The 22334-nt window shown below is 36.2% G+C and overlaps 1 protein-coding gene across 1 annotated transcript in view; it reads right to left on the bottom strand.

Annotated features, from left to right (window-relative positions):
• TOM1L1 (target of myb1 like 1 membrane trafficking protein) overlaps positions 1-22334 on the bottom strand; it is a 209624-nt gene that overhangs the window by 111747 nt on the left and 75543 nt on the right. The window contains exons 2-5 of the mRNA XM_073684180.1: positions 7769-7853; positions 7251-7329; positions 6398-6547; positions 4412-4543 (exon numbers count right to left, since the gene is read on the bottom strand). Coding sequence (XP_073540281.1) covers positions 4412-4543; positions 6398-6547; positions 7251-7329; positions 7769-7853 — 446 coding nt within the window. The remainder of the gene's footprint in view (positions 1-4411; positions 4544-6397; positions 6548-7250; positions 7330-7768; positions 7854-22334) is intronic.

Raw genomic sequence — 22334 nt, 5'->3', positions numbered from 1 at the left:
GCACACCTGTGCAGTGAAAACCATTTCCGGTGACTACCGCTTGAAGCTCATCAAGAGAATGCCAAGAGGGTGCAAAGCAGTCATCAAAGCAAAAGGTGGCTACTTTGAAGAACCTAGAATATAAGACATATTTTCAGTTGTTTCACACTTTTTTGTTAAGTATATAATTCCACATGTGTTGATTCATAGTTTTGATGCCTTCAGTGTGAATGTACAATTTTCATAGTCAAGAAAATACAGAAAAATGTTTAAATTAGAAGGTGTGTCCAAACTTTTGGTCTGTACTGTATGTAAGTATTGAATGGAATGGGACAGATAAAGCAGAAATATCAAGCAGAGCATGTACCAGTGAGTTGAATCAGGGGAGCAGAGCATTAGATGGCAGCATATACAACAAGCTGAGGAATTGTACAGGAGCAGAGTATGTACCTGTGAGAAAAGATTGCCAGGATATAGCTGAGTCCACAGCTAAGCTTTCTATTAAAGTGAATCTGTCAATAGGTTTTTGCTATTTAAACTGAGAGCAGCATGGTGTAGAAACAGAGGACCTGATTCCAGCAATATGTCACTTACTGGGCTGTTTGTTATAGTTTTAATAATATCAGTGTTTTATCAGCAAGAGATTATCACTAGAGGGCTAGTTGTTTCGTGCCATGTACAGTAGTCCTCCAGATCTATGTAACCCCTCCCCCTATCACTGATTGGCAGCATTCTGCCTATGCACAGTGTACACAGAAAACTGCCAGCCAGTGGTGTGGGGGCAGGGTTATACAGAGTTTAGGATTCAGAGATATTATCAAAACTTCAGCAAGCAGCCCAGTAAGTGTTACATCGCTGAAATCAGGATCTTTGTCTCTACATCATGCTACTCTCAGATCATATAGCAAAATTCTGGTGACAGATTCCCTTTAATATATCTTTGCTGTAATCTGGGTATAAACACCTCATAAAATGGAATTTGACATCCTAGAGGCAGATACAGATTTTCATCCTCCATTTGTTTTAGCGGTTCAGGGGGTGAAGTCTCATTATTACATATCTTAAGGCACTGTCCTAGCGTACAATTCTGCATCCAATTTTATTACCTTATACAGAAAGTCACCCATGTCTCCCTTACCCAATCTCCTTGGGAGACATTACTCAACAAACATATCCTGAAGCACACAAAGAAACTAATCACATGCATGTTCCTTCCTGCCAGAATTACTATTGCTGAAGGTTGGAAGACTCCTTCAATTAATATTGATCGAGTAAAATTAAAACCCTCAAAAATCATGGAGTATGAGAAGCTCCTAGTATCCTTCTAGATAAGGCAATGTTTTCGAAAAGACTTTGCTACCAAAGATCCGATATTCAGAGAATATGAGATTACTCTTCATAGCGAACTGAAGGGCGAAACAGGCACATGTTTTTCCATATGAAGTTGGGGATTAGACAAATAAACTCTCTATTGAGGACTTTGAAGGATCTAAATGTTGAAAAACTTTCAAAAGTAATGCTATTTTAAAAATGTCAACCCTCAAAGCAGTAAAAACCTCATAATAGTAATAAGGTAATAATGAAAAGTAGAATTAAAAATGTAAAAATTATTATTTTTTCACTAAAATTTAACTTCAGCCCCAAATGTTTAATTTTCACAAGGTGCAGTAGGAGTAAAACAACGCCATAATATGTTATGCTATCGTCTGTTTGGGCGCACTGCAGGGCTTGGAGGGGAAGAAGCGCTATTTGAATTTTGGAGCGTGAATTTGTGTGGAATAGAATGCAGGGGCCATGTCGCATTTGTAGAATCCTCGAGGTATAGAGGTGCCAAAACTCTACACAAGTGACACATTTTGGAAACTACCCATCTCCATAAAATAATCTAGGGCTGTCGTGAGCATATTGAATTCACAGGCGCTTCACGAAATGTTAGAACATTGAACCATAAAAATGAAAAATTATGTTTTTCTCACAGAAATGTTGCAATTTTTTTTTTTTACAATAGGTAGTATGTGAAAAACAAACAGTAAATGTGTTATGCAAACTCTCCTCAACACGGCCATATTCCATATGTGGTTGGAGATTACTGTTTGGCCACTCAGCAGGGTTCGGAAGATAAGAACCGCTGTTTGAATTCTGGAGCACAAATTTGGGTGGAATATATTGCAGACGCCATGTCACATTTGCAGAGCGGGCGCTTTAACTGAAAAAATAGCTGAAACTTCCCACATTTTGGAAACTGCACCTCTCAGACAATTTAACTATAATTGTGATGATCATCTTGAACTGACAGATACTTCTAAGAATATTACAACATTGGGCCATGAACATGAAAAATTACATTTTTTACACTGAAATGTTGCTTTAGTCCCAATTTTTTATTTCACAAGCAGTAATTGGAGAGAATGTACCCATAATTTGTTACAAAATATCTCCTTAACACAGTAATCCCCACTATGTGGTCAGAATCTATTGTTTGGGCTCATGTCATAGTTGGGAAGGAGCTACATTTGGCTTTTGTAACACAGAGTTTGTGGAAACATTTGAGGATGCCATTTGCCAAGCCCCTCAGGTGTCAAAAGAGAACCAACCCCAAAAAATGACCCCAGTGGCATAGCTACATCTAACTGCAGTTTTGACATACTGCAGGCTCACAAGGGGGAGGTAGGCATTTGACTTTGAGAGTATTGATTTTGCAGGATTTTTTTGGGGGGGACTTTATGCATCTTATGATGTGGAACCCCCCTCTGTTTCTGTTGACAGATGATGGACCTGAGTAGGGCTTGTTAGTTGCGGAACGAATTGAAATTTATCTTGGTAGCATTTTGTAATATATAATATTTTTCTTTGTTTGTATATTCTCCCTGTGTTTGGGTTTCCTCTGGGTACTGCGGTTTCCTCCTACTCTCCAAAACATATTGATATGAAATTTAGATTGTGAACCCCAATGGGGACAGTGATGATGACGATGTCTGTAAAGTGCTGTGAAATATGATGGGTAATGCCCCGTCTCATGCTGCACATAACACATCTGCATCTCTGGCTGCTATGGGCATAAAAGGGGACAAACTTATGGTGTGGCCCCCATGCTCCCCTAACCTCAACCCCATTGAGAACCTCTGGAGCATCATCAAAAGGAGTGTCTATGATGGCAGGAGGCAGTTCACATCTAAGCAACAGCTCTGGGAGGGTATTCTGTCCTCATGCAAAACAATTGAAGCAGAAACCATCCAAAACCTGACAAATTCAATGGACGAGAGAGTTCAGAAGCTCCTTTCGAACAAGGGGTCCTATGTGCAAATGTAACATCACCTAGAATAAAGTTTTGAGTTGAAAACTGTTTGATTTCAGTTTGTAATAACCTGCTAATGCTTATAATTTCAAAAATGACCATTTTTTTGTTCTTTATTAAAATGAAAAGGTTGAAAACTCTGCTGTGCATAATAATTTGGAACATGCATTTTGAGTGCAGTTTGAGTTTTTTATTTTTTTAAAAATATACTGTTATCATAGGCAGTTTGTACAAAAACCTTTCAATTGTACTCTAATAGTTATTTGACTGGAAAATTACAATGACTGCAATTCATATAGGTAATGTGGGAAAATCTGAGAAAATATTATTTGCATAATAATTTGGAACACAGTGTATAAGCAAAGGACAATAAAAATAATAATACAATTTTTGATAGATTTTCAGGCTCAGCTCAAATTTATCTTGTGCATCTTGTGAGCACTTATAGCGGGGTTTCTGTCTAAAACTGTGAAAAACTAAATTCAGACGAAACCCACATCTGAAGCATTAACCATAATGAGGAAGATGGCGTCACTTTGGCCTATGTTCCGGGAGTGTCTGATCCCTTTTAGGAGTACACAAAAATGTGGTCCACTATGCTTTTTTGCACCCTTAAAGGAAATATGTCACGTCATTTGTCAATACTGAACTGCCCCCAAAGTCTTATTAGTGATGCAATGCGCATCACTAACATGTTGTTAAGCAAAATTTCCCAGTATTCATGTCAAAAAACACTTTTTTATCATTAGGCAATTGAATAGCAGACCTTGTCTTTCAGTCATATGCGTGGGGCTTTCGATCATTCCAGTCATGTCCTTCTTCAAAATAGTCAGGCCCAACACAGTGTGATTGATGGCCTGGATGGCCCCGATGTCACGGCCCAGTAAATCCTGCGCTTGCGCACTGACAAACAGCTCCCCGAACACATGAACTGAATCCGGGTGTATGTCCCCATCTACACTTCCTATCTGCGCATGCTCCGGAGATGCTGTTAGTCAGTGGTTGGGTGACGTGTATATTGTGATCATGTGCTGCTCTGTTCTGTGTTGAGAGAAGCATTAAAATTTTATAACTTAAAAATTGGTGCAAAACCCTTTAACGAATTGGGGAAATTGCATTACATTTGCACAGCATTACCTTTTGCATTTCTGTGGTTGTTTTTTCATTAGCATCCAAAGAAGGGAACTGGATTCCTTTTTTTATCATCTCCAAATACAGTTCTTTGACTTCTGTTACGTCAATGTTCCCCTGTGACTGTGTAGACCACCTCTGGGAGGAAGAAGAATAGAAATAGCAATGATTATATAGAATCTATGTGACTTGTGTATGGACAAATCATACATATTTCTACTCCAAACCAAGAAGCAATGTCCATAATTTATATGTCATACTTATTGCAGGCCATGCAGCCTTTCTGTGTGGTCGATGGAAGTAGCAGCAATAAAGCATTGATATTTTGTTGGCAGACATGGACCTGTTTGTTTGGGAGCAGAATTGAACCATTGTTATGTATGGAATCAAATGAGTTAAAGGAAATCTGTCACCAAATTTTTGCCATTTAATCTGACAGCAGAATAATTTAGGGACAGAGACCCTGATTCCAGCAATGTGTCACTTACTGTGCTGCGTGCTGTAGTTTTGATAAACTCACTGCTTTATCAGCAGGAGATTAGGTATAGTAAACCTGCTGCCTTGTAGTCCTCTATATTCATGAGATCTGTGTAACCCCGCACATATAATTGATTGTCAGCTTACTGACGATGCACAGTGTATACAAAAAAACTGCCAATCAATGGTGTGGATGGGGTTATAGAGAACTCAGCATTCAGAGGACTGGCTATTCTGCAGAAGAGAAAACAGTGATTTTATCAAAATGACAATATAGTCCCGTAAGTGATACAACACTAGAATCTGGGTCTCTGTCCCTTCATATTCTGCTCTCAAAAACCTTCTGACAGATTCCCTTCAAGTAAGGATGCTTTTCTTCTAGAGATAAGAGTCTGTGGGGCTGATTCATCACAGCTTTTAAGTTAGGAAACTGGCATGAAAGCTTTGAAAAGTTTTCAAACTTTTTACATAATGGTGAGTTGCGAAAAATTTTAAATGGGTTGTCCAGTACTTTTAATATTTGGTCATTCTTTTTTTATGTTGAAAATAAGTATCTTTGTAAAAACCTTGCTTTGCAGTTACTGCCTGTGAGCGGCGCTATCCTTGACTGCTCACAGGCATCACGTGACCCCGTGCTGATGTCACGTCAAGTGAGGCGTGACATCAGTGACGCGGTCCCCGCGGTGTATGCTGGGCTGTGGGCGGGGTTACCCCACCCACAACCCAGCATCCACAATGGAACGCAGAAGAGGAGACCCCCGGCTGCATCCGGAACATGACGTGACATCAGCGGATATCATAGCCGGCTGCAGCCGGGGGTCACGTGATGCCTGTGAGCGGCCAGCGATAGCGCCGCTCACAGGCAGTAACGGCAAAGCAAGTTTTTACAAAGACACTTCTTTTCAACATAAAAATAGAAGGGCCAATTATTAATAGTAGTTGACAACCCCTTTAACGACTTTTGGATTTTATTCACCACTTTGACTCAGCCAAACCCGCCTGTCAAATTAATCAAATATGGCGGCACTTTGTACACCAGAAATACTACTCAAGTCCCTGACGCAGCACACAGAGGTGCACTTTCTCAGAGTCACTGAATTCATTAAGAGGTGCCATCTATTTCAGCAAGTCTGGCGTGTGCTACACCAATCTTGATGAATCGGCCCCACTTGGTTAAGCTGGCCATATGAATTCAATTAATAACACTTGAATCCATTGATTTTAACAGAGCAGGCCAACCATCTGTGTATGGAAGTGTCTCGATTTTCCTTTGACAGCAGAAATTGGGTGAAACATAGCCTTTCATTTTGTTTTCTGGCAAGGGCTTACTGACTTCTCACCATTCTGGAACGCAATCATAGTTGACTAGTTGAGTCTAGCCTTTAAACAGGTGCTCTCTCCATGAGTATACTTTTTTAATTTCTTGAAAAATGTTCACTTTTGCTACATCACCTGCTACTACATGATTTATAGCTACAATACGCCTACAAAAGCAATTACACATGAATGAATTACCATGATGAAGCGAAGAATCCTGTTCTGCATTTCGATTGGGAGATTGTACTTGGGGTTTAAGAGTTTAACCAGCACATCCTTGCAGAATTCCTTCCTCAGGACCAAGGACTGAAATGTTGTGTTGCAGTTTTGCATGCACATTTCCAGCAGCTACATTTCAAGTCAAGAAAGCACAGAGAAACAATTAACCAAATCCTAATCAAAAAATCCCACTGTTCGCGTAAGGGGATTTGGACATCAAAGACATGGACATCATTTTACTAGCTAGGTGAAGAGCTGTTGAAAAGGGAAGTTTTCGCTATAGTACTAACCCAGCCATGAATTACATGGTCAACCGAAGACTACTTCCCGCTAAACGATATATAGATACATTGTTACTGTCAGTGGATCCAGGAGCTGGACCCATTCAATCACCTTGGGGCAGTTGATTCGAGAAAAGCAGTTCTCTAAGGTAGAAAACCCCTTTAAATATTCATAAATAACTGTAAAGAATGAATCAATTTACATATCTAGGTTTTCTTACAGGGGTTGTCCTCTTTCATAAATCTTTTCTGTATACTCATTGCGGTGCCTCCACCGCTACCCCGGTCTCCATTATTCGGTTGCAGGGCTGCAGTCAATCACTGATCTCAGTGGCTGGTACTGTGTATATCAGCAGAGTTGCTGAGCTTTGTGATTGGCTGCAACAATGTTGACGTGATGTTACCGCTGCAGCCAAACAAAGGAGACTGGGGCAGTGGCATATATACAGGACTTGTGTAAAGTAAGTAAAGCAGAGTTTACTTTCTTACAACAAGCTATACATATAGGAAAAAAAATCTGAAAGGGAATAAATCCTTTAAGTGATACTTACAGAAAGTGAATACCGTACTTCTTTCTGATTGTAGTTTTTGCTTATCCTCTTCTTCAAAGCTTTGACTGCATCTCGTGACCTAATGTAATAAGTAGTAAATATATATATATTCCATAGTGAAGGTGATTAGAAATCCAATTGTAAGTAAAAGGATTCAGTATCATCAGGTTGTCCAGTTTATATAGCAAATGAGTTATTCACTGAATTATGCCAGAAATCGAAGTAGGCACATAACTCGATCCCAACATTTGCAACAGAAGCAGGAAAGATAAAAAAAGCATGGCGTCAATATTTATTGTGAATTTTTTTTATTGACGTTGGAGTGTCACTTTAAGGGGTTAAACGATAAATTAGAAGCAATAAAGTAATATTGACATTCCTACTAATCCACCGTTCTGTAATTGAGAATATTTCATGGCTCTGAACTTAGAGTCACACATCCCTACTCCTGAAACATACGCTGCCAAAGACTAAAGCTTTTTTGTTCATATTGTGTTGCAGATGTGGTGCGAACTTACCCATCAGCTGTGGTGTTAATAACATCGCAGATATTCATAAACTGTCCCCAGTCTTCTGATTGGTTTGTTGAAATTGTGTGAATTTCTATAAGAAATGAATTAAAGATTAATTCTAAATGCAGAGGTGACATAAGATCATATCCCCGACCCCAACATATTTGTTAAAATAAACATAAAATGTATTTTTTTTTTTTATAAAAAGTTCTTTAATAATACATATACTACAGTATTTAGACAATCTATATAAGCTATCAATCTTTAAAGGGGTGCAGTCACCACTTTTTAATTGATGGCCTATTTTTAGGATAAATGATAGTGGGAAGGAATGGTGGAATCTGGCACGGGAACCATTAAGAATCCAATCCGGTGCCAGATTCCACCACTCCTTCCCCTATCCTCTGTCTTCCCAAAGATTCGTGCATTGGTCAACATCTTGAATCCATGGACATTTTACTATTTGTGGTGAGCTGATGGCCTTTTTTCTTGCTATCCTTAGGATAAGTCGTGGAACACTGCAGCTCTTGGTAATAAGCGGTGGATCTGCAGAACCTGGCTGTGGCCACTATAGTTTTGACGGAGCTGCTGTGTTTAGGTAGCATCTGAGGACATCCAGCCGCCGGCGAAGCTGGTAACAGCAGATCGGCGGGCGTACCTATGGATAGACCATCAACTACTGCCAGAGCTGATAACAGCTGACCAATAGGGGTGTCAGACTGCTACTTATCTGATATTGATGACATAATCTATAGATCATCAATATCAGAGTGGTAGATAACGCTGTAAAGAGGTTGGCCACTAATTTAGTAGTGATTTTGTATTGCCGGATGTAAACAGTGCTGCAGAGCTCCATCCAAGATGATGCTCCCTTCACTCCATCTACAGCCTAAAGCCTGTGAGGGATCTCTTCTACCTGGTGCACACAGTGATGCTGAAGACCATATAAATACAGGTACTCCCCTGGGTGTTTCCCTCTCTCTCTACTGATGTTTCATATCTTGCCTGATCCTGCAGTTGGCCATATCTCGTCTCCTTGTTATCTACAATATGATACTATACAGCCTGTAAAATATACCTTTCTCAAGACCAGGATACTCCCCAACTTTGATTTGCCAGAGAAAAACTCTGCACCTTCCCTGCTGGTATCTTTTACACTAAGGGTGCTTTCACACTGCGATCAGGCACCCGTTCAGTGGCCTCGTCTGTAAACAGGTTGTTTGGATGAAACAGTGCAGACAATGAGGAAACACGGGTACTTAACCAACACTATTTATATGACTAAGAGAAAGAACTGGGGCGTAGGTTCAATCAATGCACTGGCGCTACCACTGCCTGTCAGTGTGATGAAGCTGCATATACTGACGCACCTGCTTGCCCTGTTACACTGTTCTTAATGATCTTATCTAGCAGTTAATTGACTGTTAATGCCTTTATGTCTCAGGTGAACGGGTTTCACTCTCAGTACTAGGTCCGTCCCTGTCGTAGTCTCTGTAAGCTCCTGATTTTTACAATGGCCCTAGCGGGGGTCACCAGTACTTCCCACTAGGCCCTATGTCATAGATATGCGAGTCACTGGGTAAAAAGTGTGCTTGTCGCACTGGCCGTCTCTGTTCCCTGAAGCACGGCCCCACCGCACACCCTGTACCATACATCTACGCTGGAAGTAACAGCCCACAGGAACAGTCTTCTGCTACAGCCAGGGCCGGCTCCAGGTTTTCGTGGGCCCCGGGCGAAAGAGTCTCAGTGGGTCCCTTTTAGCACATACCATGATTCATGATGCACAGATAACGCAGAGAAATATATATATACACATTATACGGATACATGACCTACACATTATACACATACACATTATACATATACACATTATACGGACACATGAGCTACGCACTATACATATACACATTATACGGACACATGAGCTACACATTATACATATACACATTATACGGACACATGAGCTACGCATTATACATATACACATTATACGGACACATGAGCTACGCATTATACATATACACATTATACGGACACATGACCTACACATTATACATATACACATTATACATATACACATTATACGGACACATGAGCTACACATTATACATATACACATTATACGGACACATGAGCTACGCATTATACATATACACATTATACATATATACATTATACGGACACATGAGCTACGCATTATACATATACACATTATACATATACACATTATACATATACACATTATACGGCCACATGACCTACGCATTATACATATACACATTATACATATACACATTATACGGACACATGAGCTACGCACTATACATATACACATTATACGGACACATGAGCTACGCATTATACATATACACATTATACGGACACATGAGCTACGCATTATACATATACACATTATACGGACACATGAGCTACGCATTATACATATACACATTATACGGACACATGACCTACACATTATACATATACACATTATACATATACACATTATACGGACACATGACCTACACATTATACATATACACATTATACGGACACATGAGCTACACATTATATATATACACATTATACGGACACATGAGCTACGCATTATACATATACACATTATACGGACACATGAGCTACGCATTATACATATACACATTATACGGACACATGAGCTACACATTATACATATACACATTATACATATACACATTATACGGACACATGAGCTACACATTATATATATACACATTATACGGACACATGACCTACACATTATACATATACACATTATACGGACACATGAGCTACGCATTATACATATACACATTATACGGACACATGAGCTACGCATTATACATATACACATTATACGGACACATGACCTACACATTATACATATACACATTATACATATACACATTATACGGCCACATGACCTACGCATTATACATATACACATTATACGGCCACATGACCTACGCATTATACATATACACATTATACGGACACATGAGCTACGCATTATACATATACACATTATACGGACACATGAGCTACGCATTATACATATACACATTATACGGACACATGAGCTACGCATTATACATATACACATTATACATATACACATTATACGGACACATGACCTACACATTATACATATACACATTATACATATACACATTATACATATACACATTATACGGACACATGAGCTACGCATTATACATATACACATTATACATATACACATTATACGGACACATGAGCTACGCATTATACATATACACATTATACGGACACATGACCTACACATTATACATATACACATTATACATATACACATTATACGGCCACATGACCTACACATTATACATATACACATTATACGGACACATGAGCTACGCATTATACATATACACATTATACGGACACATGAGCTACGCATTATACATATACACATTATACGGACACATGACCTACACATTATACATATACACATTATACATATACACATTATACGGACACATGACCTACACATTATACATATACACATTATACGGACACATGAGCTACACATTATACATATACACATTATACGGACACATGAGCTACGCATTATACATATACACATTATACATATATACATTATACGGACACATGAGCTACGCATTATACATATACACATTATACATATACACATTATACATATACACATTATACGGCCACATGACCTACGCATTATACATATACACATTATACATATACACATTATACGGACACATGAGCTACGCACTATACATATACACATTATACGGACACATGAGCTACGCATTATACATATACACATTATACGGACACATGAGCTACGCATTATACATATACACATTATACGGACACATGACCTACACATTATACATATACACATTATACATATACACATTATACGGACACATGACCTACACATTATACATATACACATTATACGGACACATGAGCTACACATTATACATATACACATTATACGGACACATGAGCTACGCATTATACATATACACATTATACGGACACATGAGCTACGCATTATACATATACACATTATACATATATACATTATACGGACACATGAGCTACGCATTATACATATACACATTATACATATACACATTATACATATACACATTATACGGCCACATGACCTACGCATTATACATATACACATTATACATATACACATTATACGGACACATGAGCTACGCACTATACATATACACATTATACGGACACATGAGCTACGCATTATACATATACACATTATACGGACACATGAGCTACGCATTATACATATACACATTATACGGACACATGACCTACACATTATACATATACACATTATACATATACACATTATACGGACACATGACCTACACATTATACATATACACATTATACGGACACATGAGCTACACATTATACATATACACATTATACGGACACATGAGCTACGCATTATACATATACACATTATACGGACACATGACCTACACATTATACATATACACATTATACGGACACATGAGCTACGCATTATACATATACACATTATACGGACACATGAGCTACGCATTATACATATACACATTATACGGACACATGACCTACACATTATACATATACACATTATACATATACACATTATACGGCCACATGACCTACGCATTATACATATACACATTATACGGCCACATGACCTACGCATTATACATATACACATTATACATATACACATTATACGGACACATGAGCTACGCATTATACATATACACATTATACGGACACATGAGCTACGCATTATACATATACACATTATACGGACACATGAGCTACGCATTATACATATACACATTATACATATACACATTATACGGACACATGACCAACACATTATACATATACACATTATACATATACACATTATACGGACACATGAGCTACGCATTATACATATACACATTATACATATACACATTATACGGACACATGAGCTACGCATTATACATATACACATTATACGGACACATGACCTACACATTATACATATACACATTATACATATACACATTATACGGCCACATGACCTACACATTATACATATACACATTATACGGACACATGAGCTACGCATTATACATATACACATTATACGGACACATGAGCTACGCATTATACATATACACATTATACGGACACATGACCTACACATTATACATATATACATTATACGGACACATGACCTACACATTATACATATACACATTATACGGACACATGACCTACACATTATACATATACACATTATACGGACACATGACCTACACATTATACATATACACATTATACGGACACATGACCTACACATTATACATATACACATTATACATATACACATTATACGGACACATGACCTACACATTATACATATACACATTATACATATACACATTATACGGACACATGACCTACGCATTATACATATACACATTATACGGACACATGACTTACACATTATACATATACACATTATACGGACACATGACCTACGCATTATACATATACACATTATACGGACACATGACCTACGCATTATACATATACACATTATACGGACACATGACTTACACATTATACATATACACATTATACGGACACATGACCTACACATTATACGGACACATGACCTACACATTATACATATACACATTATAAGGACACATGACCTACACATTATACATATACACATTATACGGACACATGACCTACACATTATACATATACACATTATACGGACACATGACCTACACATTATACATATACACATTATAAGGACACATGACCTACACATTATACATATACACATTATACGGACACATGACCTACACATTATACATATACACATTATACGGACACATGAGCTACGCATTATACATATACACATTATACATATACACATTATACGGACACATGAGCTACGCATTATACATATACACATTATACGGATACATGACCTACACATTATACATATACACATTATACGGATACATGACCTACACATTATACATATACACATTATACGGACACATGAGCTACGCATTATACATATACACATTATACATATACACATTATACGGACACATGAGCTACGCATTATACATATACACATTATACGGATACATGACCTACACATTATACATATACACATTATACGGATACATGACCTACACATTATACATATACACATTATACATATACACATTATATGGACACATGAGCTACGCATTATACATATACACATTATACGGACACATGACCTACACATTATACATATACACATTATACGGCCACATGACCTACGCATTATACATATACACATTATACATATACACATTATACATATACACATTATACGGACACATGACCTACACATTATACATATACACATTATACGGACACATGAGCTACGCATTATACATATACACATTATACATATACACATTATACGGCCACATGACCTACGCATTATACATATACACATTATACATATACACATTATACGGACACATGAGCTACGCATTATACGGCCACATGAGCTACACATTATACATATACACATTATACGGACACATGACCTACACATTATACATATACACATTATACGGACACATGACCTACACATTATACATATACACATTATACGGACACATGACCTACACATTATACATATACACATTATACATATACACACTATACGGACACATGACCTACGCATTATACATATACACATTATACGGACACATGACCTACACATTATACATATACACATTATACATATACACATACGGACACATGACCTACGCATTATACATATACACATTATACATATACACATTATACGGACACATGACCTACGCATTATACATATACACATTATACGGACACATGACCTACACATTATACATATACACATTATACATATACACATTATACGGACACATGACCTACACATTATACATATACACATTATACGGACACATGACCTACGCATTATACATATACACATTATACGGACACATGGCCTACACATTATACATATACACATTATACGGACACATGACCTACACATTATACATATACACATTATACGGACACATGACCTACACATTATACATATACACATTACACGGACACATGAGCTACACATTATACGGACACATGAGCTACGCATTATACATATACACATTATACATATACACATTATACGGACACATAACCTACACATTATACATATACACATTATACGGACACATGACCTACACATTATACATATACACATTATACGGACACATGACCTACACATTATACATATACACATTATACATATACACACTATACGGACACATGAGCTACGCATTATACATATACACATTATACGGACACATGACCTACACATTATACATATACACATTATACGGACACATGACCTACACATTATACATATACACATTATACGGACACATGACCTACGCATTATACATATACACATTATACATATACACATTATACGGACACATGACCTACACATTATACATATACACATTATACGGACACATGAGCTACGCATTATACATATACACATTATACGGACACATGACCTACACATTATACATATACACATTATACGGACACATGAGCTACGCATTATACATATACACATTATACGGACACATGAGCTACGCATTATACATATACACATTATACGGACACATGACCTACACATTATACATATACACATTATACATATACACATTATACGGCCACATGACCTACGCATTATACATATACACATTATACGGCCACATGACCTACGCATTATACATATACACATTATACATATACACATTATACGGACACATGAGCTACGCATTATACATATACACATTATACGGACACATGAGCTACGCATTATACATATACACATTATACGGACACATGAGCTACGCATTATACATATACACATTATACATATACACATTATACGGACACATGACCTACACATTATACATATACACATTATACATATACACATTATACGGACACATGAGCTACGCATTATACATATACACATTATACATATACACATTATACGGACACATGAGCTACGCATTATACATATACACATTATACGGACACATGACCTACACATTATACATATACACATTATACATATACACATTATACGGCCACATGACCTACACATTATACATATACACATTATACGGACACATGAGCTACGCATTATACATATACACATTATACGGACACATGAGCTACGCATTATACATATACACATTATACGGACACATGACCTACACATTATACATATACACATTATACATATACACATTATACGGACACATGACCTACACATTATACATATACACATTATACGGACACATGACCTACACATTATACATATACACATTATACGGACACATGAGCTACGCATTATACATATACACATTATACGGACACATGACCTACACATTATACATATACACATTATACGGACACATGACCTACACATTATATATATACACATTATACGGACACATGACCTACACATTATACATATACACATTATACGGACACATGACCTACACATTATACATATACACATTATACGGACACATGACCTACACATTATACATATACACATTATACGGACACATGACCTACACATTATACATATACACATTATACATATACACATTATACATATACACATTATACGGCCACATGACCTACGCATTATACATATACACATTATACGGACACATGACTTACACATTATACATATACACATTATACGGACACATGACCTACACATTATACGGACACATGACCTACACATTATACATATACACATTATAAGGACACATGACCTACACATTATACATATACACATTATACGGACACATGACCTACACATTATACATATACACATTATACGGACACATGACCTACACATTATACATATACACATTATAAGGACACATGACCTACACATTATACATATACACATTATACGGACACATGAGCTACGCATTATACATATACACATTATACGGACACATGACCTACACATTATACATATACACATTATACGGACACATGAGCTACGCATTATACATATACACATTATACGGACACATGAGCTACGCATTATACATATACACATTATACGGACACATGACCTACACATTATACATATACACATTATACATATACACATTATACGGCCACATGACCTACGCATTATACATATACACATTATACGGCCACATGACCTACGCATTATACATATACACATTATACATATACACATTATACGGACACATGAGCTACGCATTATACATATACACATTATACGGACACATGAGCTACGCATTATACATATACACATTATACGGACACATGAGCTACGCATTATACATATACACATTATACATATACACATTATACGGACACATGACCTACACATTATACATATACACATTATACATATACACATTATACGGACACATGAGCTACGCATTATACATATACACATTATACATATACACATTATACGGACACATGAGCTACGCATTATACATATACACATTATACGGACACATGACCTACACATTATACATATACACATTATACATATACACATTATACGGCCACATGACCTACACATTATACATATACACATTATACGGACACATGAGCTACGCATTATACATATACACATTATACGGACACATGAGCTACGCATTATACATATACACATTATACGGACACATGACCTACACATTATACATATACACATTATACATATACACATTATACGGACACATGACCTACACATTATACATATACACATTATACGGACACATGACCTACACATTATACATATACACATTATACGGACACATGAGCTACGCATTATACATATACACATTATACGGACACATGACCTACACATTATACATATACACATTATACGGACACATGACCTACACATTATATATATACACATTATACGGACACATGACCTACACATTATACATATACACATTATACGGACACATGACCTACACATTATACATATACACATTATACGGACACATGACCTACACATTATACATATACACATTATACGGACACATGACCTACACATTATACATATACACATTATACATATACACATTATACATATACACATTATACGGCCACATGACCTACGCATTATACATATACACATTATACGGACACATGACTTACACATTATACATATACACATTATACGGACACATGACCTACACATTATACGGACACATGACCTACACATTATACATATACACATTATAAGGACACATGACCTACACATTATACATATACACATTATACGGACACATGACCTACACATTATACATATACACATTATACGGACACATGACCTACACATTATACATATACACATTATAAGGACACATGACCTACACATTATACATATACACATTATACGGACACATGAGCTACGCATTATACATATACACATTATACGGACACATGACCTACACATTATACATATACACATTATACGGACACATGAGCTACGCATTATACATATACACATTATACGGACACATGAGCTACGCATTATACATATACACATTATACGGACACATGACCTACACATTATACATATACACATTATACATATACACATTATACGGCCACATGACCTACGCATTATACATATACACATTATACGGCCACATGACCTACGCATTATACATATACACATTATACATATACACATTATACGGACACATGAGCTACGCATTATACATATACACATTATACGGACACATGAGCTACGCATTATACATATACACATTATACGGACACATGAGCTACGCATTATACATATACACATTATACATATACACATTATACGGACACATGACCTACACATTATACATATACACATTATACATATACACATTATACGGACACATGAGCTACGCATTATACATATACACATTATACATATACACATTATACGGACACATGAGCTACGCATTATACATATACACATTATACGGACACATGACCTACACATTATACATATACACATTATACATATACACATTATACGGCCACATGACCTACACATTATACATATACACATTATACGGACACATGAGCTACGCATTATACATATACACATTATACGGACACATGAGCTACGCATTATACATATACACATTATACGGACACATGACCTACACATTATACATATACACATTATACATATACACATTATACGGACACATGACCTACACATTATACATATACACATTATACGGACACATGACCTACACATTATACATATACACATTATACGGACACATGAGCTACGCATTATACATATACACATTATACGGACACATGACCTACACATTATACATATACACATTATACGGACACATGACCTACACATTATATATATACACATTATACGGACACATGACCTACACATTATACATATACACATTATACGGACACATGACCTACACATTATACATATACACATTATACGGACACATGACCTACACATTATACATATACACATTATACGGACACATGACCTACACATTATACATATACACATTATACATATACACATTATACATATACACATTATACGGCCACATGACCTACGCATTATACATATACACATTATACGGACACATGACTTACACATTATACATATACACATTATACGGACACATGACCTACACATTATACGGACACATGACCTACACATTATACATATACACATTATAAGGACACATGACCTACACATTATACATATACACATTATACGGACACATGACCTACACATTATACATATACACATTATACGGACACATGACCTACACATTATACATATACACATTATAAGGACACATGACCTACACATTATACATATACACATTATACGGACACATGACCTACACATTATACATTTACACATTATACATATACACATTATACGGACACATGACCTACACATTATACATATACACATTATACGGACACATGAGCTACGCATTATACATATACACATTATACATATACACATTATACGGACACATGAGCTACGCATTATACATATACACATTATACGGATACATGACCTACACATTATACATATACACATTATACGGATACATGACCTACACATTATACATATACACATTATACGGATACATGACCTACGCATTATACATATACACATTATATGGACACATGAGCTACGCATTATACATATACACATTATACGGATACATGACCTACACATTATACATATACACATTATACGGATACATGACCTACACATTATACATATACACATTATACGGATACATGACCTACACATTACACATATACACATTATACGGATACATGACCTACACATTATACATATACACATTATACGGACACATGACCTACACATTATACATATACACATTATACGGACACATGACCTACACATTATACATATACACATTATACGGCCACATGACCTACGCATTATACATATACACATTATACATATACACATTATACATATACACATTATACGGACACATGACCTACACATTATACATATACACATTATACGGACACATGAGCTACGCATTATACATATACACATTATACATATACACATTATACGGCCACATGACCTACGCATTATACATATACACATTATACATATACACATTATACATATACACATTATACGGACACATGAGCTACGCATTATACACATACACATTATACGGACACATGAGCTACGCATTATACGGCCACATGAGCTACACATTATACATATACACATTATACGGACACATGACCTACACATTATACATATACACATTATACGGACACATGACCTACACATTATACATATACACATTATACGGACACATGACCTACACATTATACATATACACATTATACGGACACATGACCTACGCATTATACATATACACATTATACGGACACATGACCTACACATTATACATATACACATTATACATATACACATACGGACACATGACCTACGCATTATACATATACACATTATACATATACACATTATACGGACACATGACCTACGCATTATACATATACACATTATACGGACACATGACCTACACATTATACATATACACATTATACATATACACATTATACGGACACATGACCTACACATTATACATATACACATTATACGGACACATGACCTACACATTATACATATACACATTATACGGACACATGACCTACACATTATACATATACACATTATACATATACACATTATACGGACACATGACCTACACATTATACATATACACATTATACGGACACATGACCTACACATTATACATATACACATTATACGGACACATGAGCTACACATTATACGGACACATGAGCTACGCATTATACATATACACATTATACATATACACATTATACGGACACATAACCTACACATTATACATATACACATTATACGGACACATGACCTACACATTATACATATACACATTATACGGACACATGACCTACACATTATACATATACACATTATACATATACACACTATACGGACACATGACCTACGCATTATACATATACACATTATACGGACACATGACCTACACATTATACATATACACATTATACATATACACACTATACGGACACATGACCTACGCATTATACATATACACATTATACGGACACATGACCTACACATTATACATATACACATTATACGGACACATGACCTACACATTATACATATACACATTATATGGACACATGACCTACGCATTATACATATACACATTATACGGACACATGAGCTACACATTATACATATACACATTATACGGACACATGATCTACACATTATACATATACACATTATATGGACACATGAGCTACACATTATACATATACACATTATACGGACACATGAGCTACGCATTATACATATACACATTATACGGACACATGACCTACGCATTATACATATACACATTATACGGCCACATGAGCTACGCATTATACATATACACATTATACATATACACATTATACGGACACATGACCTACACATTATACATATACACATTATACGGACACATGACCTACACATTATACATATACACATTATACGGACACATGACCTACACATTATACATATACACATTATACATATACACATTATACGGACACATGACCTACACATTATACATATACACATTATACGGACACATGACCTACACATTATACATATACACATTATACGGACACATGACCTACACATTATACATATACACATTATACATATACACATTATACGGACACA

Source organism: Phyllobates terribilis, unplaced genomic scaffold (genome assembly GCF_046119375.1).
Source record: "Phyllobates terribilis strain yellow unplaced genomic scaffold, ASM4611937v1 Scaffold_5__5_contigs__length_657084704, whole genome shotgun sequence".
Classification (NCBI taxonomy): Eukaryota; Metazoa; Chordata; class Amphibia; order Anura; family Dendrobatidae; genus Phyllobates; species Phyllobates terribilis.
Note: the sequence above shows the minus strand (reverse complement) of the source record. Positions and strands in the feature narration are given on the sequence as shown.